General features: G+C 61.5%; 1 protein-coding gene across 4 annotated transcripts in view; it reads left to right on the top strand.

The window, feature by feature from the left end:
* Positions 1-26,603, top strand: part of LRP1 (LDL receptor related protein 1) — an 80,473-nt gene that overhangs the window by 5,964 nt on the left and 47,906 nt on the right. For 3 of the 4 annotated variants that reach the window (XM_068410007.1, XM_068410006.1, XM_068410009.1), the window contains exons 2-6: positions 9,112-9,234; positions 14,503-14,640; positions 16,525-16,644; positions 17,537-17,665; positions 17,941-18,204. In XM_068410007.1, coding sequence (XP_068266108.1) covers positions 9,112-9,234; positions 14,503-14,640; positions 16,525-16,644; positions 17,537-17,665; positions 17,941-18,204 — 774 coding nt within the window. Of the gene's footprint in view, positions 1-9,111; positions 9,235-14,502; positions 14,641-16,524; positions 16,645-17,536; positions 17,666-17,940; positions 18,205-20,485; positions 20,558-26,603 lie in introns of those variants that run through there. The other variant, XM_068410008.1, reaches the window with a different exon arrangement.

Below are 26,603 nucleotides of genomic sequence, written 5' to 3'. Positions count from 1 at the left end.
GGTTTTGTTTGCCGTGGGCTGCCAGGCAAATTGTTATTTTAATCTGCTGAGCGCTTTGACACGCATCAATCTAGTCCATTTGCTTACTATGGTGCAGCTCTTTGTTTGCCGGCGCCGCTGCAGCCGTCTGAGCGGGGGGACCGAGCGCTCGCCGGGCCCCGGATTCACAGCGGTTCATTGTAGCTGCTGAACAGTCGAGCGTCGCGGCTCTCTGGGGCTGAGTCCTTCCTGGTGTCCCCCCCTCTGCTTCGCTGCACCCCGGGGGGCAGAGCCCCTCGATGCCGCAGTGGCACCCCGCAGTGTGCCCGGTGATTTTCTGTTTGTGCTGTGCTCGGAATTTGAATATCGTGGCCTACAGGATCGCACGTGGGCGCAAATGCTCATGCCGGGAGCGTGACGCTGCGGCACCGGGGAGCAGCCGCGCGCCCCGCTGCCTGCCCGGCCCCTCTGTGCTCTCCAGGCGCCAGACCCGCTCGCTGGTGGAGGGGCTGCCGGCCGGTGCCCACCCGCCTCGGCGCAGCCTGGTCTGGGCACGTGCGCTCTGCCCGTCCCAGCTGCTGGCGGCGATGCCCTCGGCCGTACCCGGCTGGGTTTGCGGCCACGACACTCGAGGGCGGCTCTGACCCCGGGGGACAGCGGCGTCCCTGTCCCCCCTGGGGCGCACGTGCCGGCTCGGTGACGAACCCCATCCCTCCGGACAGCCGGCGCTGGGGGGGAGCTGGGAGAAGGCTGTGAAGGGTTTCCTCCCGGTGCTCGTGGTGCCTTTTTATTGTTTGGAAAAGGAAGCACTTGGGTTTAATACTTCCCGCGGCGGCTGCGTTCCCGCGGCCCGGGCGGATGCTGCGGGGCGCTGGGGGCAGATGCGGTGCAGAGGGTCGGGCCGTGCCTGTGCCTCTGCCCCAGGGCCAGCCACTGCCTTTGCCCCTGAGCAGGGACCCGCGATTCCCGGGTTATTTCCAAGGAGGGAAATTTCCTCCCCTGGTCCTGAAAACATCACCTGAAATGTCTGCAGGCCCATGGCCTCGTCCGTGCCATGGTTGGCACCTGCAGGGGCAGCCACCCCAAGGTGGCCGGTGGGTCCCCACGTCCGCGGTCCCCGTGAGCCGGGGCTGGCCGGGTCGTCCCTGGCACGGGGGCTGCGTTCACACGGGCAGGTGGACCAGCATCCAGAGCAGCTCCCTGTGCGGACGCGCTGCTCGGGAATAAAAGTCCCTTTATGCCGGAATAATTAGTGTACTCAGAGCACACTAATTATTCTGGGATAAAAGTGACTCTTATTCCGGCAGAGTGTCCCCTCAAAGGGCCCTTTCTGCCCGCTCCCGGGGCACAATAGCTGCTCTGCTCCGTTTCCCCATCTCAGACAAAGTCCCTATTTGCGAAGCCAGAGAAATTGAGTTGACTAATGAATTAAGGCCAATGGTTTTGGCCCGGCTCCAGCGCTTTGAAAGCCTCGGCGAGCCGATGCCCATCCCGGGCGGGAGGAAGCGCGGCACCCTCCTGCCCCGGCAAAGCCCCGCGGGCTGCGCTCGGCCGCGGGCGCTGCGCGGAGCCCCGGCAGCCTCCTGCCCCCGATCCAGCTGCCCAGATGAAATGGCTATTAATCTACAACGTGCAATTGCTTTATTGCCAGCGCAGGCGGGTCTCTGGAGGAAGCGTTATCAGCTTTAGCCACAAGCCATAAATAACTGCCTCCAGTGCAGAACACTGTATTCTGTTTGGGTTCCCGGCTGCCGAGGGTATCAACATCCCACTTCTTATTGCTGGAATAAATAAAGGGAATAAAACCTCCTGAGCAGGTAGGGGAGGCGGGGGGGCCTCTGCGGCAGCCCCCCGGCTGGCCGGGTCCCCTGCCCGCAGCCGCTGCCCCCTCCCCGTCCCTCGGCCGGGGCAGCAGGCCCAGCCCGGGCAGAGGGGTGCGGGGCGGGCGGCGGGGCAGCCCCCGCAGGGATGGCCGCTGGCCAGGGACGGCTGCAGCCTGTCCAACGGCACCCAGAGGACTTAAGCCCCTTTCTCTTGGCTGCAAAGGCTTTTTTCTTGGTTTTGTTCATTTAAATTGCAGATAAGCTGCAAAAAGAGAAAGAAATCAAAAAAGCGTGATTCTTCCTTGAAACACCCTTCGCTGCGTGGCTGGAGCCTGCCCCTTCTGCCCCTCCCCACCACGTTTGCTATGATCAAGCCCTTTTTTTTTTCCAGTTCTGAAAACGCTGTGGATTTGTTTCATCTGGTTCCATCTCCTGCCATTTTTCAGCTCATTCTTCTGCGGACCTCTCCGTGGGGCTGGCGGCAGGAGGGGGACGAGGGGGATCGCGCTCCAGCGCAGAGCTCCCAGCTTCTGAATTTGGTTTAAAATGCAAATCTTTTTTTTTTTTTCCTTTTTTTCTTTTTTTAATGCATTTCATCTGAAGGCTACGGAGCTGCCGGAGCCCGGGGAGCAGGAGGGGAAGGGGCTGGGTGGGGGGAGCGCATTCCTCCCAGCGCGTCCAGATTTCCTGATGCGTGTTCGCATTTGAACCGGCCCCCCCGGGTCTGTTTGCAGTCGGGGGGCAGCAGGGCTGTCGGGGATGAGGGCAGCCCTTGGGAACCACAATCTGGTTTTATTCCCTTTCCTTCTCCCCGCCGGGGACAGATGCTCTTGGGCAGCCTCCATCTTCCGTCCTCCCTCAGGGGCATGTTCTCGCCCCGCTCCCCATCCATCATCCTTCTCCCCCCACTCTTCTCCCCGCTCCCCTTTGTGTGAGCGGGGCAGGCAGTGATGGCGGGTCCTGCAGCCGGTGCCAGTCCTGTCCCGGTGGAGGTGTCGGGGGGCTGCGCTGGCCGGCACCGGGGACAGACCCCGGGGTGCCGGGGCTCTTCGGGGCCGCGTGTGCCGAGGGCTCTGCCGGGGCTGCTTCCTCGCACCCTTGGGTCATGTCACCTCCCCCTGCCCTGGCCCTGGGGGCTCTGCTGCCCGCTGGGAGCGGAGGGGGACGTCGGGGTCCTGGGCTCCCCGTACCTGGCGCACCCCGGGGTACCTGGTGCAGAACCCAGTGGCTCCCAGTCTTTGCCCTGGCGTCCCCGTGCCCTGGCATCCCCTCGCCAAGCGCTTCGCCGCTCCGTGTGGCCTGAGCGGGGCTGCCTGCGAGTCTGGCAGCTCTGGGCAGCAGATGGAACCCATCCTGCCTGTCCCTCCCAGCAGCGGGGTCTGGTGTGTGGGGTGCCGGCCCCGACCGTGCCCCAGGATGGGCCTGGGGGCAGACGGGACGGGAGCTTCCAGCTGTTGTTTCTCAAGAGCATCCCCTGGTCTGGTCGAAGCAGAAGCCAGAGATGAAAAACCAGGGAAGGTGCCGGCACGCTGCGGGGTGCGCAGGATCAGCGCCCGAAGGGACGGTCGGGGCTCTGCCGGCGCTTCCCTTGGGTTGCGTTGTTGTCGTTGTTTGCAGCTCGCCTCCTTGGTGCTCCCCAACATCAGGCGAGCGGCAGCAGACCCGCTCAGGACCCTCGGGATCGCCCTGGGCCGGGGCACGCTCCCGCGCACGGCGTTCTGCTGCCGTTCCGATGGCTCTGGCAGAGCGGAGCGGGCTTTTCTTCTCAAAGTTGTCTTTTTTCTTTAAAGAAGGTTGATGCCTCGTGATTTAGATGCAATAGGCAGACTTAAAAGGAAAAGAGGAAAAAAAATAAATGTATTTTAAAGTCAATATTTACTTAGCAATTGGCCGGGCCCCTTCCCCCAGCCCAGCGTGCATACCTGCGGCTTCTCCGTCGGGACGGCCGGGAGTGCGCAGCGGCGGCGCTCGAGGGATGGAGCAGCGGGTCTGGATCTGGTTTGAATCTTCCCATTCGAGGGGGCCGGATGGAAGAATTGCAAAAATGCATTTGAGCTGTTTAGAGATCTTGTATTTAGACGCAAAACAAACACATCAGCCTTCCTTTCCCCTTCCTCCTGAAAAAAATGTGCCTAGGAACTTTAGGTTTTGTTATTTTAAATGTCTCTATTACCCTGTCTAGCTTTTTGGAACCAAAGGACCCGACAAATTTACATTAGTTGTCAGCTTGCAAATTCTGCCCAAACATAGGGGGGAGCCCCTGCGGGGATTTGGGGTTTTAGCATCAGCCTGGTGGCTTCTGTCCCCAGCCTCTGGACCTGAGGGAGCATGAAGGAGCCGAGGGGTGTGTGTGCCTCCTTCCCGTGGCTGCAGAGAAACTGGGAAATCCGGAGAGTCCTGAAAGCACAGAAAAGGAACAAATCGTGTTTTTTCTGAAATTCAAGGACAAAGGACGGATGACGTGAGAGAGAAAAATGAAAGTATAAGGTGGCTCTGTTTTTTGTGTTTGGTTAATTGGGCGACTTGGACGATCTTCCAGCCTGGTGCCGCGGGCCTGGATGCCAGCGTCGCGGGGGTCCCGCTGGGGACAGGGGCTTGGCTGTTACCGGGAGAGCGGCCTTGGAGTTGTGGTGTGCTCTGGCCAAGCGATGGCTCGAGAGCTGAGGGATGGCGGGATGAAGACGTGGTGTTCAGCTGGCTGACGGGACGGGCTCTCCCCCGAGAAAGGCAATCAGCCAGAAGTGGCCAAAATTGGCCAAAACGGTAATGGGGAGCAGAGCAGATCGTAGCAGCGGCTTCCCCGGTGCCTTGGCGTGCGTTCAGCCTCCTTGGCGCGCGCTGGCGCACCCGTCGTGCTGACGCGCTCGGGATGGGGGTGAGCTCGCCGGGGCTGGAGCTCAGCGGACGCCACCTTTGCTCGCTGGGGCTCCGGGCTCCGATGGTTTCCTGCCCGGATTTTGCCCGTCAGAACAACCAGGCAGGGTTTTGTTTCACCGAGGCGAAGCGCGCACGTGCGGCGTTGGGTGCTGGGAGCGTCTGGCCGGGTGGGCTGTGCACGGTGCGGGTGCCTGGCTGGGGCTCTGCAGCCCACCAACTCCCTGCTGCCCCTTGGACCTGGCTGCTGCATCCATCCTGGCCGGCACAGAGCGAGCTGCCGCTCGCTGCCGGGGCCGAGCTCGTGCCCATGTGCCGGCCGGTGCAGGGCGAGCCGGGCTCTGCGCGGCGCAGGAGCCGTGTGCTTTGGCCGGCTCCTCGCCGCACGAGATGGGGTGTGCGAGCGTGGAGGGGAGGGGGTGGCTGGGGATGGAGACCTGGGAGGAATGTGGAGTGGATTTATTTTTCTCCCTCGTGCGCTCTCTTCTCCCCCCCTCGAACATCTGTTTTGCAAATCACGCTCATTCCAGTCCGTATTTATGGCCAGCGCCGTTTCCTTTGCAGAGCAGCGGCCGCCTCCTCCTGCGGAGCGGAGGAGGAGTTGGGCTGAAGAGGGAGTACGGCCTGTTCAGGGAAGAGGTTCTTTAGTATTTTTGTGGTTTGCTTCCAGTTTGTCTAGGTTTTTGTGCCGTACTCGTCTGTGCGCTGAAGGTAATTTGGCTTCTGCTCAAGGTGAAGACCTCCTGCTCCCCCGCCTCCCAAAACAGTCCGTTTAAATGAAAGTGTCGATTCTTGCTTTAGGCAAAAATGAAATGTGTTTTGTGGTGTTTCTTTAACAGCCTTTTCCAGCGCGAAGCCTCCAGCCGCCCGTGTCCGTGGGGCGATGGGTCTCGGTCCCCGTCCCACCTGGGAGGACCCCGCTGCCCTCCGCATCCCCACTGGGTGTCTGCTCCCACCCTGGACCGGAGAAGAAGGATCCCCTTGCTTGCACCCAAATAGCCTTTTTTTGGGCATTTTTTAGTACACTTTTCCTCTCTCTGCCCCCTTTGAGGTACTTTAAGCAGGGATCTCTCCTCCGGCTGCTGAGGAGGGACGTGTTTTCCGCGGCGGCTCTCGCAGCTGTCCTGGCCCCGCTCTGAGCTGGCCATTGTGCGCTGCATGAAGGCGCCTTTATTCTCTGACCCGGAGCTGGAGCTCCGCTCCCCGCTGCCGGTGCCGCTGCCGCGGCCGCCTGGCTCTCGGAGGGGAGTTTGGCTGCGTGTGAAGGACGCGTTAACGGACACCTTCTCCGATTGTCCACCTGGCACTGAGGCATCGCGACACTGACTCTGGGGCCATTTAACTCACTGGGGACGTGCTGTGCGAGAGCAGAAAGCGCGTGGGGTTGCCGAGGCGCCCAGAGAGCCGGCTGCCGAGGGGGAAGCGGTCTCCTTCCTTCCCTCCCCCTGCGCGGAGCCACGTTGTGCAAAAGCCGCTCTAGGAACCGCGAGGCCTCGCGCTGCCGAAGCCGTCCTCGTGTGTGGGAGCGGCGGAGGGGGGACGGTGGGCGGTTTGAGCCAGGCTCAGGCGCAGTGTTATGGCAGGTCAACGTGCCCTGCGGCGGTGGGGAGCAGCGGGACGGCTCCTGGGGTCTGCGGGCGCCGGGGGAGGGCTGAGCTGGAGCATCGCGGCTGTGTGGGGGGTGCGTGTCCTCGGGGATGGCTTTCCTCGAGGAGAGCCGTGACGTGCAGCCTGACGGTGCGTGCGTGAGCGATGTTTCAGTGCTTGGAAGAAATCCCACGTGTGCTGCTCCTGCCCCGGGGAGCTGCTGCCAGCGCAGGGGAGCCTGCTCTGCTCCGGTCCGAGCACGGCCAGCCCCGGAGACGGGGCTGCTCTGTGGGGTGCAGGTGCTTGGGGATGATGTCCTTGAGCAAGGGGCCAACCTTCCATGTTGCTGGTGAGCATCTCTGCTCCTGGACCGGTGCCTCCAGTGCAAAACACGATCCTGTCCTGTCTCTGGTTTCTGCTCCCATGAGACGCAGCCCCGCAGGGCTGTGAGCGGCCGGGATGGGGCAGCATCCTGGGAGCCGCTTGCAGGGGGTTTGTAGATCTGCCCACTCCACTCGTGGGCAGGAGGCAGGTGAGGGGCCAGGAGCTGAGCTCGATCCTGGGGGAGGTGGCGGCTGCTGTCAGCCTGGCAGGCTCCTGGGTGCCGGCTGCGGTCGGCTGGGTGGTGGTGGCAGCCGTAGGTCACTTTGTGGCTGCTGGAGACCCGGGAGGATGAGGGAGAGCGGGAAATCCAAGGGAGGGTTGGTTCTTTGCTGTGGTTTTCTTAATGAATCTTGCATTTGCTACGCTCACGGCTGGGCGATGGAGGCGGCAGATGAGCCCCTCCGGGAAGAGGGGGCGGCCGGGCTGCGGAGGAGACCTGGCTGCAGGAGGCGCCTGTCCCCGAGCCGCCAGCCCTGCGCTGCCGCATCCCGCGGGAGGAAGGGGACAGGCCTCGTCCCCAGTCATACCCCACCTAAAGGAGGTCTGGGGGGCGGTGGAGGGGAGGCACCTGCTCGTAACCCGGGATGTTTCATCCATTTTGATACGTCCAGTCTCCATCTTGATTGCGCTGTCGTGGTGTCGAGCATTCCCTTCTGAGCAGCGGCTCCAACGCCACCGATGCTGATGCGTTAAAGGCAGAAGGGAGGCAAGGTCTGTAGGAGGTGGTACTCTTCAATCAAACCAAGTGACATCAAACAAAGCCCTTTTGCAGGTCTGAGGAATAATTAGTGTCGTTACGCGGTGGGAGAGTTTACTCCCGCCCTTTAGGAACCGGGATTTGGGCTGGGGACCGGACCTTCCCCATCCTCTTCCCTCACAGCATCCTGCTGCAGGCCGGACAGAAGCTGCCTGGACCTGGCTGCGGCATTTCCTTGTCGTGGCAGGAGCTGGAGAGAAATCACAGCACGTTCTCTGCCCGTCAGGAGCCCGAGGGCGAGCTGGGCCATGAAACGCGTGAAATGAGCTGCGGCTCCGGCCCGTGGAGCTGCCCGGCGTGGCTGCAGCGAGGCAGAGGCAGGGACCCTCCCTCCGAGGACTGAGCAAAAAGTTAAGTGGATCTTTGGAGCAGGGAACGTAGCAGAAGACTAGGGATGACACAGGATAAATGTTTAGGGAATTGCATGTGTTTGCCTTTGCTTTAACAAACATTCACTGTTGCGTTTCGTTGGGTTTTCAAGATTTTGTGCCTCCCTGAGGGCTGGGGCTTGCTGTTCGCAGCAGACGCTGTGATCGGCGCGGAAGTGTTCGCTGGAGAGAGCTGGATCTCGGGGAAAAAGGTGAAATGCTGGAAGACCGGCAAGAAGACAGCTCGGGACTGCGGGTGCCGGGCTCTGCCCTGGCCTGGGAGCCCCTGGCATGGCGGGTCGGGCTCGAAGCCAGCACGGCTCCCCTGCGTATCGACCCTTCCCGACTGCGGCTCTTACCTGAGTTTCTGCTGCTGGCGCTGCCCTGGCATGGGCCCTGGTGCCCCCCGGCCCTGGTGCCCCCCAGCCCTGGTACCCCCCGGCCCTGGTACCCGCCCCATGTGCATCACCCGTGCGGCTGCGTGAGCTTCTTGTTCACGTTTGGCGCTGCCCCCGCCGCGGGGCATTGGCCAAAGCGCGGCCTGGCGGTGCCGGGGATGGGTGAGGGTCTCTGCCTTCCCTTCTAACCGTGACCCTTCGGCAAGGGGGAGCCGCGCTGCCTGCGCTGCGGGTGCGCAGGGACCCCCCGTTGCCGCCAGCCCCCTCGAGGTGCCGGTTTCGGCGGGGGAGAGCGTGCCCTGGTCCGGAGCCGCCCCGGGGAGAGCTTCGGGGCTCGGCCCAGCCCTGCTCCCGTCCCGGGCTCGGGCTGGTTCTGTGCTCTGGGCTTTGGGTTTTCCTGCTGGTTCTGTTACGACTTTGCTTTATTTCTGCGTGTCCCGGAGGGTGGTGCCGGGGTCCCTGACCCCCCCGGCCGGGCAGGTGTGTGTTTCCTGGGTGCAGGATGGATGGAGAACCCATCCTGCTGCTGCTGGTGCTGCTGTCTTTGTGATTTAAAAATGTTACTTTTTAATTTGTTCTCATTTGGGTTTTCCTATTTTTTTCCCTGTCTTTTTTACTGTCTAGCATAGAAAATAAACCGCCTTTGGCTCCCAGGAGCTAATTCATCCAAGTTAAATGATCTTTAAAATCTGTTAGCGCATCATGGATCTCGGTTCCTGTTTTCTCGCAGTGTAATTAATGCTTCAGTTTAAATTTTCTCCTTTCCTTAGGGGCAAGGTTGATGGATCTGATGCCAGGCTAAAACTTTTGCTTTGCCATTAGAAAGAAATCAAACTAAAAGCAATCTAGTCCTTAATTTAAATTTTATTTTTTTTTAAAAATAACTTGTCTTTGGGAAGAAACTGATCTTGTTTATTATCGTTATTTCTTTTCTCATCCAGCACCGAAGACATGTAGCCCCAAACAGTTTGCATGCAAAGATCAGATAACGTGCATATCTAAGGGCTGGCGCTGTGACGGGGAAAAGGATTGTCCGGATGGCTCGGATGAATCGCCCGATATCTGTATGTATGCCTTTCCTTCCTAATCACCTTCCTTTGGTTTTGTTTCATCCATTCTCTCATCGCACGGTCGTTCCAGGGTCCCAAACAGGCGGCATCGCACAACTGCTCTACCTCAGCTCCTGTTTCTCCCGTAGTACCCGGAGTCGGCAGCACCTCGGGGTGGGGGGTACCGCTCGCAGCAGCGGTTCCAGCCGTCCAGAAATCCGTCCTCCCTTTGCCTCCCTAGCCGCTGCTCCCGGGGCCCCTGGCTCTGGGGCCGTGATCCATCGTAACAAAACAGCCCCCTGGGAACGGGGTACCGCTGATTTATTTTTTGTTTCCATCACACCTGATTCACATGAGGAAGGCAGCGTCCTGGAGGCGAGGACGCAGCGAGCCGTGGCGCTGCGCCGGCGCGGGGTCCCGTGCCGCCAGTGCCGGGCACTGAGCGGGTGCTTGGGGCGAGGGCTGGGCTGCCGGGAGCGGGGAGATCTCTGGGAGCCCTGGGGAGCAGCGGGGAAGACAACACCGCTCTCCCCAGATGTGTTTGGGGTAGGATGCTGTGTTGGTGATACTGGTTTTGTCCAGGGCTGTTGGAGCCGCGGTGCCACAGCCGTGCCGGCAGCCCCGGTGCTGGGGACGCTCCCACCTCAGCCAGGTTCATCCCTGCCCCTGCTCACCAGCGACCAGCAAAATCCTCTCGTCCTCTGTCCCAGAGATCCTTCCCAGGCTCCTGCTTCCCGCTGTACTTGGCATAAAGGTCTCCTCCAAAGCAGTTTCTGGTTCGGCACCGGGGTTATTTATTTCTTAAGGCAAAATGATGCAACCATCCCCTCCGTGGGAGGGATGAGGGGGCTGGGATGGGCTGCCTGGCTCCAGTCAATCAGCAGCCCTGGAAAATTACTGCAGGAGGACTCAGGGGCCCTTCCCCGGCTGGAAGAAATCCGTCCTGATGGATGTATTCCACTCGCTGCGCGTGTCTGTGCTCGCTTCACCGCCCCCATCCCTGTGGACAGGTGAACGGAACACGGACCCCTCGGATGCTTTTCCCCCTTCCTCTTCTTTCTCTTTCTTCACTGTGAAGGCACCGCTGCTGGGGGCTGGCGGAGGGGGAAGGCAGAGCCGCACCTCCCTGCTCCGGCTGCTGCCATCCCGGCGGGAGCTGGGGAGCATCGGTGTCCTCCGCAGCGGGGCTGTGGATGTAGGAAGACGCGGGACCCCCACGAGCCCTGCGCCCCTCGGTACGTGCTCGGTGCTTTCCAGGACAGGCGGGCAGGAGCCTGTTGCCAGGCACGGACCAAAGCCCAGCGTATCCTCTCTCCTCGCCCTGCCACCACATGTGGGACAGAGCCCACGAGTGTCCATCACCGCTGCAGACCCTAAACTTTGGAAATGCTCTTTTCCTGGGGAGCAGTTCCCTTCTCAGCTTCAGAAGCGACCGCTGAGGTCTGGGGACCCGTGAGGGGCTTGACCTTTCCGAGGGACCCTGCTTACCTTCCTCGAGTTCCTGCTTTAAACCCCAAGGCCACGTTGGCCTGGGGGGCAGCAGGAGGGAGCCAGAAGGATGCTGCACGCCCGGGGCCGCGGAGGTCAGGGTCAGCAGACATCGCTGCTGGCTCTCAGTGCCCAGTGCGGGGCTGGTGCACGTCTGGCCAGGCACCCGCCTGCACCATTCCCATGGGCGGTGGGTACAAGCTGCCTGTTCCTGCCTGCTCCTGCCCGGGCTGGCGCGAGCAGAGTCCGACCTGTCGGCACACGCGGGGCGCGGAGCCTGGTATCTCCGGGATTGCCAGGCAAGCTTTTCTCACGCCACTTCGGCACCGGGGCTTCCAGCAGGCCATCATCCTCCTTATCTTTTTGGCAGGGAGAGAATGACTTTTATGACTATTATTTAATCTCTTTTTCAAGCCCAGGCTGCAGATGCGGCCCCTGCGCGCTGCTCGATGCACCCTTTTGTGCCCTGGCAGCGCGGCGGGGTTATTTACATTGCACTGATGTGCTCATGTCAGAGTCTCTTGAAATGCTGCCTATTATGTGCGAGGTTTTCCTCCCTGGGGAATCCTTTTAAGTATTTACTGGCTTTGCTCACGTGTTCCCTGAGCAGAGGAAGAGTTCCCTTTCCGAGCTCAGTGCTGGGCTCGTGGCTCGTACCTGGTTCTTGCCCTGTCAGTCAGTTTTTCACTCCATGGAGCTTTCCTGGGGGAAAAAAACTTGGACAAGAGCCTCCATCCTGTTGAAAATCAAAGGGATGAGGGGCTCTGAGAAATGAATTTACCGTGGCTGGGCTACGGCCGTCGTCTGGCCGCTGCATCCCGGCTGGCCTCGTGCCTGGAGCTCTCCCAGCCCGGCTGGGTGCCCTGGCCGGGCGAGTGGCACGTCCGAGCTGCCGGCGCGTCTCCAGCCGCACGACAGCGGCCCCGTTTACTTCCCTGCAGACAAATCTACGGCCTTCGGTCGCTGGGATGTTTGTGAGGATTCAGCATCAAACGGTTCATCTCTCCGAGGGTTCAGGTCTCAACCCCTTGTCTGGCCGCACCGGCCCCGTGCGGGATCTGTCGCTGGCCACGCTCCGGGTCGGGCGCATCTCAAGTGAGAGGGAGGCAGCACCGGGACCTGCCCCACCGGTGCTGCCGCCTGTCCCGGGGGGCTGAGCAGGGCCGTCCCCCTCCCAGCTCCTCCTGCCTTTTCCCTCATCGCGTTCCCCCACGTCTGTGTCTCTTTGGGCGGTTGCCAAATCAACTGCAGGCTGCATTTCCAGGAGGAAGAATTGCTTTTATTCTTTCCTCCTCTTTTTTTTTTAAAGTGGTTTTTAGAGGTTAAAAATTCCTATCTAATTCAGCTCCTTGGGGTGTACCACAGGCTTGTCACATGTAATAAATTGGCTCATTTATTAGTGTGCCAACACAGTCAAAAGCAAACAAAGTGGCTTGTAGATTAATCCTGCCCTGTTTGTGATAAGTAGTTTGATCCAGGCTCTTTGCGGGGGAATAATGGACACGGCAGATCAGTTTTGACTGATGAGCTGTGCACTCTATTTCAGTGCCTTCATTCTTTTGGCCCGTATATTGATACTACTTAATTAACCCTTAATTTGCAATTACTCGGTGCCTAGATAGTGCTGCTGTTCAGCCCTCTGTGGAAAACAAAACACCTGGTAAGAAATTCTCCCAGGAATCGTCTGTTGGGTCCTGGATTGGGGCTGGGAAAGAAGAGAAACCCACGTCCCCGCCGGCTGCGACGGAGCCGGGAGTGCTGCTCTCCGTATCCCCAGTCCTGGAGGAGCCCATCGCCCCAGTGCCAAGCCAGTGGGCTAACTGGAACGTACTGGAAGGTGTTTGACACGCAGCCTGTGCGCAGGGGAGTGACCTGGCATCTGGAGCCCGTTGGATTTCCATTCTTCAGGCATCGGTTGCACAAGAAGGGGACACGCGTGTGCCAGCAGCCCGAGTTGGTCACTTCACACAGAAGGGACGAACGAAAGAGGGTGAAGCTTTCGCTGTGGCAGCGGGGGAACCTCTGCATGGTGCAGCGTTTGTGTGCTCCTAGCAGGGGCTGCTGTGGGCACCTCCCGCCCCTCTCCACAGGAGCAGCAGCATGCTGGGCTGCGGGGCGGCTGGTTGGAGATTTCCTTCAGATCTTGGCGTGACATAACGCCCCTCTCCAAGGAGAGCTGAAGCTTATTTAGGACAAACCACCGGTGGAGTCTTAGATGAAGGTGACTGCTGGTCCCGATAACTGTCTAAAACGGGACCGTGCCTGGGCAAAGCGCTCGGCGCGTGATGTGCCACAGGAGCCCTCCTCGGTGCTCACCGGGCGCTTCGCCCGCTGCGGAGGACGGGGTGGCCCGCGGGGAGCTCGGGGAACTATTTCTGCCGCTGTCCCCGCTGCTGGCGGGGCCAACGTGCTGCCTGCCCTGCTGATGCGAGGGCAAGGCGCAAACAGCCGCTGTCTCCCCGTGAAATGGGATTTTATCATTTCGCTTGTGTGCTGCCGTTGGCTCGGCAGAAGCGTGTTGGTGGCTCCAGCGAGAGCTGGCGGAATGCTGCGTGTTCAGCCCTAAAGCGAAGCTGAGGTTTGGGGACAGAGAGGAGCGGAGCCGGGCTTTGCAGAGCTCTCTGGTCCACGTGCCGTGGCCCTTGGTGCGTACCCCCCCAGGCAGCTGCTTTCCAGCCTGGGGTGAAGCGGTGTCAGGGCCAGGATGTTGGTGGAGCTTTTAACGGGGTTTCAGGACGTTAATCGATTTACGGTGTATTTTGTTGTTTGTCTCAATGCCGTGCTTCTTTTCAGAGAAGCTTAAAAATAAGCCTTGCTTCCTTTGTAATTTTTCTAGTTAATAATGGAGAGTAAGTCTCCTTCTGTTGTGTAGCCCTGGTTCTTAATGACCCCCCGCAAGCCTGCCTGCACTGTGGCCTCAGCGCAGAGCGTGTTGGCACCTGGAGGTGGCGGGGGGCCGGGGCGGTTGCGCTCGGGGCGGTCGGCACTGCCTGACCCCGCGTGCCCCTGGCAGCAGGGGGGGCCCAGAGCTGCGTGTCTGGGCAGCCCAGAGCGGACGTGACCCGCGGGAGCTCGAAACAGGGAGTCCCCTACCCGCTGGGACCCAGCCTGTCCACCCGCCTCGTTCCCGAGGGTGGGCACGTGCCCGGTGGCAGCGGGCTCTGGGGCTGAGGGTCCCCAACTGCCCCAGGTGTCCTTTGTTTTCGCACGATGCTCCCGCTCGGGCCGCGCGCTGCAGAGGTGATGGAAAAGGCAGAGTTCACTCCAGACGGGTCACGCTTTTCTGCCCGGAGAGCAGCGCCCGCAGCGATCCCGCCTGCTTAGCAAGGGAAACCCAGTGTCTGTTCATGAGCTTCCTCCAGGAAGAGCTGGGGATGCTGGAGCGGGCAGAGCCTGCTTGGAGCCTTTTCTGGCCTCGAGGTGCTGCGGGAGCTGAGGGGATTTGGGACTGGCCTTGCTGGGTGGGTGCTGCTTCTCCTCTGGGGCACGTGCCGGGCAGGGGAACCCAAACCAAGCGCGGTGCTTGCCTGCTGGCGGCTACTGCAAGAACGTTCCCACTAATGTCCTGGGGAAATTAAGGTTCCCTGAACCCCTGTGTCTGCCTGAAGAGCTTTTACCCAAAGTCTCACCGTGCCAGGCCACGTGTACGGGTGATGGTAGCTGCTGGAGAGCCACAGCAGAGCAATGTGGGGGCTGAGCGTTCCCCGAGGCGTTGAGTGTCTCCTCGGGGCGATGGGGTTGCAGAGCCGTCACGCTGTCCCTTTGGTGACAGTCCTGCCTTTTGCTGTCCCGCAGGTCCTCAGAGCAAGGTGTCTCGATGCCAGCCCAATGAGCACAACTGCCTGGGCACGGAGCTGTGCATCCACATGAGCAAACTGTGCAACGGGCTCCACGACTGCTTCGACGGCTCCGACGAGGGGCCGCACTGTCGGGGTAGGTGTATGGGGGAAATGGTGGGGCTGCGGGTAGGGGGGCTGCCCCACGAGGTGCTGCCCGTGCCTCCTTTCCTCCCCGCCATGGTAAGTCACGAGGTCCCTGTTTGTCCCCGGTTTGTGGCTGTACGGTGTGAGCCCCACGTTGGTGTTGTTTGATGGCTTCGCACCGGTGCCGCCGCACTCCGTGCTCCCCTGTCCCGGCCGAGCTGGCGCTGGGCAGCTCAGCGCCAGATCCAGAGATTAGCCAGAGCCGCTTGCAAGTGAAATGCTCGTCATTCCTGAGCCCGCAGGCCATTAAATAGCTGCATTGTCTCCTGGGTTTAAGGGCTTGGAGGGCCGGGGTTCTGGTTCAGATAAGAGATACCGGTATGTTTTTTTCCTAATTTCCAGGAGCTTTGTCCCCCCTCCTGGCCTGTCCCCATTGCTAATCCTGCTGGAAAACTCTCCCTAGATCAGTGCGCGCCGGCTTGCTGGAGCGCAGATTAGTGGCTCAGAAATGCGTGTCCCGGGCTGACCCCAGGCTGGGTCTCCCCAGGCTGGGGCGAGCAGCGAGCCAAGCTTTTCTCCCCAGCCCTTCCTCTGCCTGGGGCGGACGGGTCCTGCCCCGCTCAGCCTGACCCAGGTGTGGGACGCCCGGCCCCGGAGGGCTCCTTCTCTCCTGCCTGGCCCCGAGCTGGGGCAGAGCTCCTCTCCCTGCCCTGCTCCTGCGGGAGGAGCCCGGGGCAGCTTCTGCAGCTGTGCCTGAGCTGACAATTAATATTTCCTTAACAGTTCTCATTACTTAAGCGGGATCTGATTTTTCACGGCTGGGCAGCACGTGAGCAGCGCGCACGAGGCGAGGGCCGGGCGCGGGCAGGCCTCGTGTCAGGACCGTTGCTGCTCGCAGGTTCGGGCATGTCGAGGCCGTCAGCCCTGGCTGGCGCTTGTGTGGGGTGCGGGGTCCCCCCTGCCCGGTGCCGCCCCGGGGAGGCATTTCCTCGCAGCTGGTCCCTCGCCTCCGCCCCGGGCGTGGGGAGACGAGCCGTCGCCCGACTGTGCTCGGGCTGCTGGAGCATCGCGCCGCCCCACTCCCCTCGCTGCGCTTCGCCCCGGGGCTGCTCGTCCCTGCTGCGGCTGGTGGCAGGTCTGTCCCGCAGGGGTGACCCTGCAGAGGTGCGGGGGCACGACGGGGGCCCCGGGAACCTGCGCTGCCCTCGCAGAATCCGCAGGGGTGGAAACGCCATCGGAGCCTCCGTGCTGAACCTGCCCCATCGTTCCCCTCCTGCGGGTTTTTCTTATTTTTGGATGCGTGCGGTGCTTTAGCTGAGAGATGAGAATCTGAAATGGATGGCGGGGCCTGCCAAAGCCGATAAACCTTGTGAACAGCTCGGCCGGGCCCTGCCTGGCTTGTTAAACGGTTCCACATGCGAGGGGCAGGAGTCTCGCAGCGCCCGGGCGCCGCTCCCCCGTCCGGCCCCGGCTGTGGAGGGGGACGTGGACAGGGCCGGATGGTTTCGGTTTGGGTTGGGGTTAGTGGCTGGGCGGCTGCTGTTCCCCTCTGCCGGCAGATCCGCTGCGACCCAGTTCAACACCCTCTGAGCTCCCGGCAGGCAGCGGCGACGGGTCAGCACCTTCGGGGACGGCTGGGGCTGGCCAGACCTCGCTCTGTGGAGCACCCGCGGCTCCCTTACGGCCTCCCCTCCCTCTGCTGAGGGTCTCGGCCCTTCCCTCCCCACCGGGGAGCGGGGGGACGGCGCGGAGGCCCCCAGCAAAGCCTGAGGGGGTGCCTGGGGGTCCCCTTTGCCCAGCGCTGGGGGCCGGGCGTCCATCCCGTCCCTCAGCCGGGCGTCCCCGCTTGCACACCAGTGACACCGTCTCTCCTCCACCTTCCCTGTCTCCTCAGAGCAATTGGCGAACTGCACGGCCCTGGCCTGCCAGCACCGCTGCGTGCCCACGCTGAGCGGACCAGCCTGCTACTGCAACAGCTCCTTCCAGCTGGCCGAGGACCGGAGGAGCTGCAAAGGTCGGTGCGGGGCGGGCAGAGCCGTCACCCCAGCACGGTGCCGGTGGCTCCGCTGGGCTGTGGCCGATGCCGCCGTCTCGGCAGCAGCGCTGGGGCTGGGCCGTGCGGCCAGAGGGACTCGGGGCTCAGCAGACCCTGACCTGGGGGGAGCAGGGGGGCTGACGGGATGGGACTCGGCCTCCCTGCTGCCGCGGGGCCGTTACGTGGACGCAGCTCCTGAAAGCCCGAGTGAGGAGTGTTGGGAGGGAGTAAGGAGAAGGCTTTGCCTTTGTGTGTGGAGTCAGGGGCCGTTGCTGGGCTTGTACGTGCTCCCGTGTCGGTGCCTCGGAGAGGATGCTGGAAAACAGGAGAGGGTCAGCGAGGAGTGATCAGATCAATGCGACGCCTGGAAACAAGTCTGGAAGTGGGAGATTGCAGCGGCTCCATCTCTTTCATTTATCCGAGCAGAGGTGAAAGGGGCCTTTATCAGCTCCGGCACGCACCTCTGGGGCAAGTGCTCTCCGGAGGAGACTGCCCTTTCATCTAGCAGAAGAAAGAGCAGCGTGCAAGCCAGGGGTTTGGAAGCTGAAGATTAGAGGAATTCAGGCTGGAAATTGAGGTGCAGAATGGGGGGGAGGGACAGTGGCTAATTAGGCCTTGAAAAGGCTCATCTGCGAGGCAGGGATTGTCCCCTTGCTGCTGGCACAGAGAGCTGGGGCTGCTGCAGGTGTGGTGAGGTGACGTTGGCTGGGTGTTGGTCTGGAGGCCGTGGTGACCGTCCCTTAGGCTTGGGGATCGTGTCCTCCCCTGCAGCTCTGCCTCGGAGAAGAGGGGGAGCCTTTGTTCCCTCTTAAGGCAGCTGAGGTGAGGTGTTTGCTTGTCCAAACCTTGGGCGTTTTGCCTTCTTTTCCAGACTTTGATGAATGCACCATCTACGGGACCTGCAGCCAGACGTGCACCAACACGGAGGGCTCCTACACATGCAGCTGTGTTGAGGGATACCTCTTGCAGCCTGATAACAGATCCTGCAAAGCCAAGAATGGTGAGATCCTTGACAGGAGGAGCGTATCGCTTCTGGGCAGCTTTGCAAGCCATGGCCTCCTGCCATGTGTGTACCCCTGGCCCTGGTTCTTCACTTTGGGGGGCTCTTCCCCGAGGGCTGTACCACGCTACCACCTCCTTGCCTGTGTTGGGCCGCCCGTCACAGTCTTGTCTTTGCTGGAGCAGGAGGGCTGGGCTGCAGGCTGATGCGGTGGTGCAGCCATGAGCTTCAGGTGCTCTGCCATGACCCCCCTTCTCCCCTCCTTTCCCCGTCAGAGCCCGTGGACCGCCCTCCCGTGCTGCTCATCGCCAACTCCCAGAACATCCTGGCCACCTACCTGAGCGGAGCCCCTGTGCCCAACATCACCCCCACGAGCGCCAAGCAGACCACGGCCATGGACTTCAACTACATCGAAGACACGGTGTGCTGGGTTCACGTGGGCGACAGTGCCTCCCAGACCATCCTCAAGTGTGCCAAGATCCCCAACCTGAAGGGCTTCGTGGAGGAGCGCTCCATCAACATCTCCCTCAGCCTGCACCGTGAGTGCCTGCTCCCCCTTGGACCTTGCTCCCAGTCCTTGCTCCCCCAGTCCCCATCTCTTTTGGGCAGCCTGAGCATCCCCAGCCGGCGGTGGGTGAAGCAGGGGTGTATTTTGGTAGGAGGCAGCTTTCCACGGGGCCAGGCACTGAGGCTTCAGCACAAATGTAGCTTTTGGCTTTCCTTTTCCTTCCCTCTCATTACTTCTAGCAAGTTTTGTGGTTTCTTTGTGTGCGTATACGAGGAACAACGATACAGCGAGGAGAGGAGATGGTACCAGCGGAGCAGATTTGGGGACAGCAGTTCTCGTTGCTTCCTCTTGGTTTTTGCCCCATGTTCCCCTGGCCATACCAGGCGCTGGCCCCCACCCCAAGCAGGGACTGAGAACAAAATCCCGACCAAAAGTGCCTCCCGTCGGGCGCCGCGTGAGTCACCGGCGTGAATGGCAGATGGTGGTTTCATTCCGCTTGTCCCTCCGGCCGTAATGAGTGTGGTTACGGATCCGGCTCCTGTTTGGGCTTGCTGGTCCCAGTTCAGCAGTCAGATGGGAAGAGGAGTTACTTGCTGGGATTTCTTTGTCTCAGGCCCGTGCCCGTGCCCACTCTCCCGAGAGCCTCTGCCCGGTGAGCCATGGGCTTCCAGGCACCTTTCTCGTGTGCCCTCACAGGGGTTGGTGGGGTCCCCCGAGAGGGGAGGTGGGTGGGGGCCGCAGCCATACAGCCAGGATGTGGGAAGCTGCTCCCGGTGTTGAACTTGTTGTGATTTAATCCTTTGAAACCACAGACCAAGTCTAGTCAGGGTGGGACTGGGGGTGTCTGGGGTTTGCAGTGCATCTCCGTCGGGTTTTGCAGCCCTCGGCTTCCCTGGCGTCCCCCTCCTGCTGTCTTTTGCCTCCCGGAGCTTGGGGTGTGCCCGGGGGGAGGCTGTGCGGCGCCGGATGCGAGAGGGATCCCCTTGTTCCGCGGGGACGCGGGTGTTGTTACGTGGTGAGCAACAGCTAACGTAGACAATTAGGTGAACGTGTACGAACTGATCTTTGCAAATGAGTAAAGGTCTCGGGTGGATCTCGGAGCCGAGGGCGTTGCTCTGCCGAGGGCAATGTCGCGGTGCCCGGCTGCCGGGGGGAGCTGGCCGAAGCCCTGGCCGTGGTGTGGGGTGTGAGGGGGGACCCCCGGGCCCCCGCTGACCCTCGGGCTGTGCTGGGGCTCAGCAGGCTCCGGCCGCGCGCCCTGCCGAGGGTGTGTGCAGCACGGTTAATTTAAGCTTGCCCTGGGTATTTTTAGGGCGGTGTGTATTTTTAGGGAGAGGCCTCACCCTTTGCTCTTGCAGGCGATAGCCTGAAATTAGGCAGGACGGGGCTCAGCTCTGCTCTCCGCTCCCCCCGCTGCGATGGCTTAAGGAGGTCTGGTTTTACGTGCTGCCCCTGGCTCCTCTCGAGGCTTCCTCAGGCGGAGTTTGGTCTCCCCGTAGTTCAGCGCAGGGGCACGTAGCAGCACCGTGTAAAGCTCCGGCTGTGCTTCTCCTTCCCATCAAGCTCGGTTTTAGTGTTGCAATTTCCCGCAGCCGGGAGCTGCCGCAGAGGCCGCGGTTCGGGGATGGCACGTGAGCCGTGAGCTGCGGGTTGGCCCTGGGGAAGGGGAAGTGCTGGGATTCGGGTGGGAGGTTTCAGGGTGTTCCCGAAGTCAGCCTAGGTGCCAGGGCCCCGCTGGGACCGTCCCGAGCTTTCGGGGGTGCCTCCGCCTGGCTGTGGATGGCGTGAGGCTGAGGGTGCAGCAGCCCCGGGGATCCATGATCTGGCTCATGAATCGAGGTGGCTGCAGGAGGAGCAACTGCCCTGGCCATGAGCGAGCGGTGGTGGGTGTCAGCGCAGGACCAGGACCCGCAGCACCGACCGCAGCCCCTCCGCCATTCCTAGACGGGGTCGTCAGCCTGGCAGGCTTTTGGGGTGGTGGTTTGGGCTGCTCCAGCTCCAGGAAGTTAATCTGAGACACGACCTTTTAATTATGGTCAGGAGGGGAAGGGAGCTTGTAATAAGAGTGTGTTCAAGTCCAAACAAGGAAAGGTGCCTTGCTTTGCTTGGCCTCCCGATCGGTTGCGATAGCTCAGGGTAGGAAGAGGGGAATTCATCTGACCTGGATGGGAAAGCACCTGCCCTCGCCCCGGGATGTGGGATGCGGGGAGCATTCTGGTCCTGCGCATGGTCCCTGCTCGCAGAGGAGCTGCGAAGGTCCCTCCTCCTGTGTGAAGTGACCCTGGGTTTGAGCTGCAGAGCACAACCACACACTTGGGCACTGATTTTCAGCCCCGAGACATGGGCTCATGCCGTCAGCCTCCTTCCCTGCAGCGCTCCGGTGGGTACGTGCTGCCCGGACAGACGCGCCGTCCGGACACGCTGCGTTAGCAGCAACAATCCACCACGCAGCTCCTGCGCGGCTGCCGGCAGATCTTCCTTCTGCCCGGGGAGGGTGTGATGAAGGGCCCCGTTCACCCCCTCCATTGACCGGCTCCGAGCTGCCACCTCTGACCTCCCCTGGGGACGGCGGCAGAGACCTGTGACAGGGACATGTCCCGGCGGGTGCCGTTCGTGGCAGGCTGGGGTGCAGAGGGGGTGGGAGCGGGGCTGCCCCGAGCTGCTCGTTGGCTACATGGCGCCGATTGCTTTTTGTTCCTGTTTCCCGAGGCCACGGTCCTCACACAGCTTTGCCGTGTGCTCCTGGCAGGCAGCGCGGCTCTGGGTTGCCGTGGGTCAGAGATGTGTGGGGAAATGTCATCGCAGGGCAGAGTTTGTTCGTGAGCACAAACGAGTTGAAGAAATGAGTTTCCCCCAGCGCTGAGTCTGATGCTGGGGGTTGTGATGAGGAGATAATGTCGCTCCCCTGCTCCTCTCTGTCAGGGCACTGGAGGGACCTGTGAATCCAATTAGTGGTTCCCCTCTTTATTTGCTGCTTTATGGCATTATCTGCTAACAGCGGGAGTCAGGCTTCCCTGGTGCCTGCTGCTAATGGGGCTTGAGCTGGCATCTGATGGGGGAAGACTGATGCTGAAGGGCTGGAAATTCGCAGCCCCCAGCTGTCAGGGGTAGGTCTGGGCCGGCGAGATGTCACAGCCCGGCCCTGATAGCAGCCCTGCTTCCCTGCCTCCCTGTCCCCGCTCCCTTCCTGCAGAGAGATTAGTGTCAGTTGTGTTGTGGGAGATGTGTTAAATGAATGCTATTAACAGGGCTTGGCAAGACCCGCTGCACTCCGAAGCTTTGCTTTCCCCCTGGTCCTTGCACTGCTAAACCCTTTTTTCTACCCGCAGTCTTGAGCACTGATGCACTTTTTCATGGTGACTGTCCCTTGGTTCCCAAGTACGCGCTGCCCGTGGACATTTGTCACAGACAGTGATTTTCTCAGTTGATCTGAGCTGGCTGGTTCCCTACCCCCAGGTCTTTTTTCAGGGACACACTAAAAATCAGAGGCTGGTGAAGTCTTCCATCTATTTCTCTTACAAAAAAAACACCTCATGTTGGAATGGAATTATTTCTTTCCACCATCATTCAGAGCCAACTGTGGTGGCTGGGAAGCCCTGGGCACCTCTCTGGTGTGGAGGTGACAGGACGCGTGGGGCTCGGTGGCGGTGCTGGTGGCCGCGCTGCGTGGCCAAGGCAGCCCCTGGCTCGTGCCGCAGAGCAGCCGAACCTGCTGCAGGCGGGCGTGGGGACGGCATGGCCCCTCGCCGGGCAGGGGTCCAGCCTGTCCCCGTCCCCGCGGGGAACTCGGAGGTGGCACCTTCCCACCCAGCCCGTGGAGCTCGGCTTCCCTTGGGGCTGCTCCCTGGCTGCTGAGCGCCGGCCGGGGCACCCTCGGGCTCAGCCCTGCGAGGAGGACGGGGCACGAGCACGCGCGCGGTGGTGCGGGAGCGGTGCGGGAAGGGGCTCGTCCTTGCTGCCAGCGCTGAATTGCAACAAGGGTGGCTTGTCTCGTCCTTCATCCCTTTCCGCTCTCCCTCTCCTCTGTGAAAATCCAGCGCTGTTTCTGAGCGGGGAGGGTCCTGGCAGGCGTTGCACGTCTGCTGGCGCTCAAGGACAGAGAGGCGCGTACCTGCGCGGGGGGAGAGCAGCTCTGCAGAGCGCGCGGGGGCTTTGCTCCACGGGGCAGATTCCCCATGAACCCCCGGCCCCCGCAGCCCCCGTCAGCGTGGACCCCTCCAGACCCAGCCTGGCCGCCTGCGTGGGGCTGGGGACGGCTGGTGACCAGGGCAGGTTTTGCTCCAAAGTGACAGCACTTGCTTACAGGCGCGAGGGAGAGGAGCCGTCCGTGCCCTGCTGGTGCCGGGCAGGGGGCTGCTGCCGGCCCCTGCGCACCCACCTTCTCAGTGGCTAATCCCTGACCTCCGTGGACTTCTGATCCCGTGGGTTTTCTCAACCAGATTCCAGCCTCCACGTGTTTCCCGAGACAATGTCCTCATTTGTTTGGAGTTGGGCTTCCAAAGAATTTCAAAGCAAAACAACATACCAAAAAAACCCCTCAAAACTCTGCTTCCGTGCCCTCACGCTGCTCAGCCCTCCCGGCCAGGCCTCGGTGCTGCCTCCCGCTGCGGGCACTGCCCGAGACCCGCGGGCGCAGGGGCGGAGGCGGGGGTACGGTGCTGGTCCTGCCCAGGGCTGGATGGGGCCAGGCAGCTCCTGCGCGGACGCCGGCCGGTCCGTGGCCTGTCTCTGTGCTGGGGACGCAGCGGGTCCTGGCTGTGGTGACGGTTGCTGTGATTATAACTTTCCTGCCGAGGTGAATGTGTGCAGAAGGCTCTCTGTGCCCCGTGGCCTGGTCGGAGACCTCCGCTTGCCACCCAGCTCGACCCTCTGCCCGTGCCCCCCTCATCCCAGAGCCAGGTCTGGCTGTTGGGGAGTGCCTGCCCTGGCTGCAGCTTCTCGGGTGAGAGCCTGAGCTCTGCCCGAGACCCGGGGCTGGGACACATCGGGGCGAGGGAAGCGGCGCTCTGGTCTGCGGTTGGGTTTGTGTGACCTTAAATCATATTTGTGTCCCCGTTCCCCACGGGTGACATGAGAAGGTGGTGACACCTCCCGGGGGGCGAGAGCGGGGCGGGCGCGCAGCCCTGCCAGGAGCCCTCCTTAAGAGGACACCGTTGGTTGGCAGCAGCGTGACCCTGTGCCGGCCGCCCCTCGGCCTCCGTGGCATGTGTGTGGGTGCTGCGATGGCAGCGTTAAAGCCTCGGCTCCAGCGCGGTGTGACCGAGCGATACTCGGCTCTCGGGAGAAGGCAGGAGTTCTCTGCTTTTACTTGTGGAAAAATACCAGAGAGCGTGTCAGGAGGCCGAACCCGGGGTTTCTCAGTGGGTCTCCTGGTGACTCCCCTTCCCCTGCCCTTTCTCTCTCCTTTTTCCCTTTCCCGGCCGACACACAACTTCTTGCACAGTCGGGACCGGCAGCTCTGCGGTGCCAGTGTGTGTTTTGCTGAATGCGTTTATTGTGCTGGAAGGTGGCTGGTGCCAGCGCGGCTCATTCGCGGCCCCAGAAGCCCGGGTGCCCCGAGCTTTGGTTCTCTCCCGGCGCAGGGCGACGGCTGCAGGTTTGGGAACGTCCCGCGGTAACGGGGCCGGGGCTGCGCTGGCCCTGCCCCGGGGCTGCGGCGCGGGGACCGAGGGCGAATCCCAGGCGGAGCGGGCAGGAACGCGGGCCGCTTGGCAGGACGTGTGCAGGGCTGCTGGGAAAGGGCTGCGGAGTTCCTTGATTTATTATTTCTTGTTCTAAGGTTTGTTGTTTTCTCTTTCTTTTATAAAACAAGCCCCCAGGAAGGGGTTTGAAATATCAGGACATTTGATCCCGAGTGCGTTATAAACCCTAAACGATAGCAATCTGGCCGTTATTAAAATACCTTCCTGGGCAGCATCTATCTAAACAAGCCTGTCTGGGAGGTTGTTTTCATTGACTCCATTTCAGCCCTGTTACTCGTAATGACCTGTCCTGTTGCCAATAAGCAGAAGAGCTGAAGGGTTTGGGACAAATTGATTTCAGGGAGATGTTGCTCTGCAGAGGAATCCAAGTACATTTCTTTCCTCACTTTGCATGGAAAGCTATTTTTCTTCCTCGCTGCCTCGTACTAGCCAAGAAAGAGGCTCCGATGTGAACTCACTTGGCAAGAGAGCAGGATGATTGGTAATTTCATCTGCTGATGCCTTTTTTTTTTTTAACCGTTTATGACTGTTCTCGTAGCAGCGACGCACGAGAGCGAGGGATTGGTTCACTGCGCTGTGGCCGGGACCATCTCTGCCCAGACTGGCCCCGATTTCGCTTTCCCCCCACCCCCCAAAATCATCCTGATGACAGTCCCCTGGGTTCCCATCGAGCCTGTGTCTCTCTCCTCTCGCCCAGAAGGAAGCCAAGCGCCCTGTCCCTCCGTCGGCCTCTGCTGAATATTTTTGCCCGTGGAATGGCCTCATTAAGGCAGAGTAATTAGCCGTCCCTTGGCTGCCCTCCACGCAGCTGAGATGGAGCCTGCTCCATCTCTGTTCCTGCTCTTCCCGTCTCCGGTGCCACAGCATCCCTGCGGGGCTGAGCCAGCCGTGGGGAGGGGGGCAGGTTGGGGACCGGGGAGGAGGCACAAGCTGTCTGGCAGGAGGGTGACAAAATGCTGCCCGGGGCGTCCCCACCCCGGGACGCTGGAGGCTGCGTCAGCCTGGGGCCGTGCCCGGCGCTGGAGGGGTGCCGGTGGCCCCTGCGCCTTCCCCTTAGGACGCAGCTGAGATGCTGCACTGGCCTGGGAGGCCCCGGCACGGAGACCCCTGAGGTGGGGGTCCAGGCAGCCCGGGGGGTCCCTGGGGAAGGGCGATGCTCCGGCATTGGCCGTTGGCTGGCATTCGCTCCGCCTGTCCCTGGGGGTGGCCAGGCTGGGACCTTCCTCCCGCAACGCCCCAGCGACCGGGGGGCTGCGCAGCCCCGGGGGGGCCGGTTTTACCTCCTGGGGAGTGTTTGGCTTGTGCGGGGGCGGGCGGGCGTGCGTGTGCGCAGGGGCCACAGGGATCCTGAGTGCCGAGTCAGACGTCCTGGACGTGGGCCACCAGCTTCCACCCAGCGGTTCCTCCTCTGAGCTAAATGGCTTAACAGAGGGGGTTTAAATTTATTTATTTTTTAGCCTGGTTTTCTAAGGAAAGAAGGCTGACGTGACGGTGGTGGCTGTGCGGGCCGGTGTCCGTCCCGTCCGCAGTCCCCTCCTCCCCATCTCGGAGCTGGCAGCGAGGCTCGAGGTGGCGGCTCCTCGCACAAGGAGGGGTCTGTTCCTGGGGGCTGGGGGGGCTGCACCGGACCCTCGAGGGCTGCGGGGTGCCCGTCCGTCCCGCGGCCAGCGCCCTTCGGGGCTGGAGTTTGTCTTCCTGCCTGTCCTGTTAACATACTTCTAATTAAGGAAAATTGTCCCCAGGAGCAGTGTTTATCCACGGAGTACGGTGCCGTTACAGAGACGGTCTTGTTCTCCGGGGGAGAGGATGTCTGCGGAGGGAAGAGACAGAAATTCCTCCAGATTATGGCATTATGTAAATGTATCAAACGGATCATTCCCTATAAAAAGGAAAGTAGGAAACCAATGTATTTGAGAAGCCCTGGGGACTGCATTCCTGACGAGCCTCCGTTCCTCTTCTGGAGGCGTTTTTGAGCCGAAACATTCGGCAACTTTTCCAAGCTTTTTTCCGCAGGAGCCGCGTGTCGCTGGCTCTGCCGGTGCCGCGGGCGTGCAGGGTGGCTGCCCGCCTGGGCTCCTCGCTGGGTGGCGAGTCAGGCACGGCCCCCCCCTCGCCCCTTGGGCTCTGGCTCGCGTGGGTCTTGCCGGGAGCGGGATGATGCCGCGCCGACTACCCCGGGGGCTGCTCTGGGCGGGTTCTCCGCTCCCGATGCGGCGTGGACGAGCAGTTCTGGTGCGTGGTCGGCTCGGGCCGAGGACAGCACAGTTACCCGTGTGTGTTTCTCTGCGGCTGGTCCTGCAGCCCGAATGCCATCGGCACTTGTGTGTGCTGGGGCTTGTGTTAGGTCTGATCCACCGCAGCTGAAGCAAAACACATGGGCTGTTCTTAGTAGATGCACTTGGACACAAAAATGGTTTATTTAAAAACAACGTGCAGACGTCAACAGCAGAGCTCAGTCCGGCTCTTTTATCTATCCCATGTGCTGGGGCAAAGGTGAAAATGCACCTCAGCAGAATGGGGGCAGGGACTTTTGGGGACAGGCCTCTGTGCCTGGCGTTGGACGTGGTGATGTTTTCAGCTGCTTCAAAGAGGAGTCGTGCAAGGAGGGTTCGCAGCAGAGCTGGGACCTCTCCTGGGCAGTGTCCCTGCCCTGCCCGGCTCCAGACACCCCGTGGGGAGCGTTCCCTTTAGGAGCACTTGGGAAGTGGGGTTTCTTCTGCAGCGCAGA

The sequence above is a fragment of the Nyctibius grandis genome, chromosome 11 (genome assembly GCF_013368605.1).
Source record: "Nyctibius grandis isolate bNycGra1 chromosome 11, bNycGra1.pri, whole genome shotgun sequence".
Lineage (NCBI taxonomy): Eukaryota > Metazoa > Chordata > Aves > Nyctibiiformes > Nyctibiidae > Nyctibius > Nyctibius grandis.
Note: the sequence above shows the minus strand (reverse complement) of the source record. Positions and strands in the feature narration are given on the sequence as shown.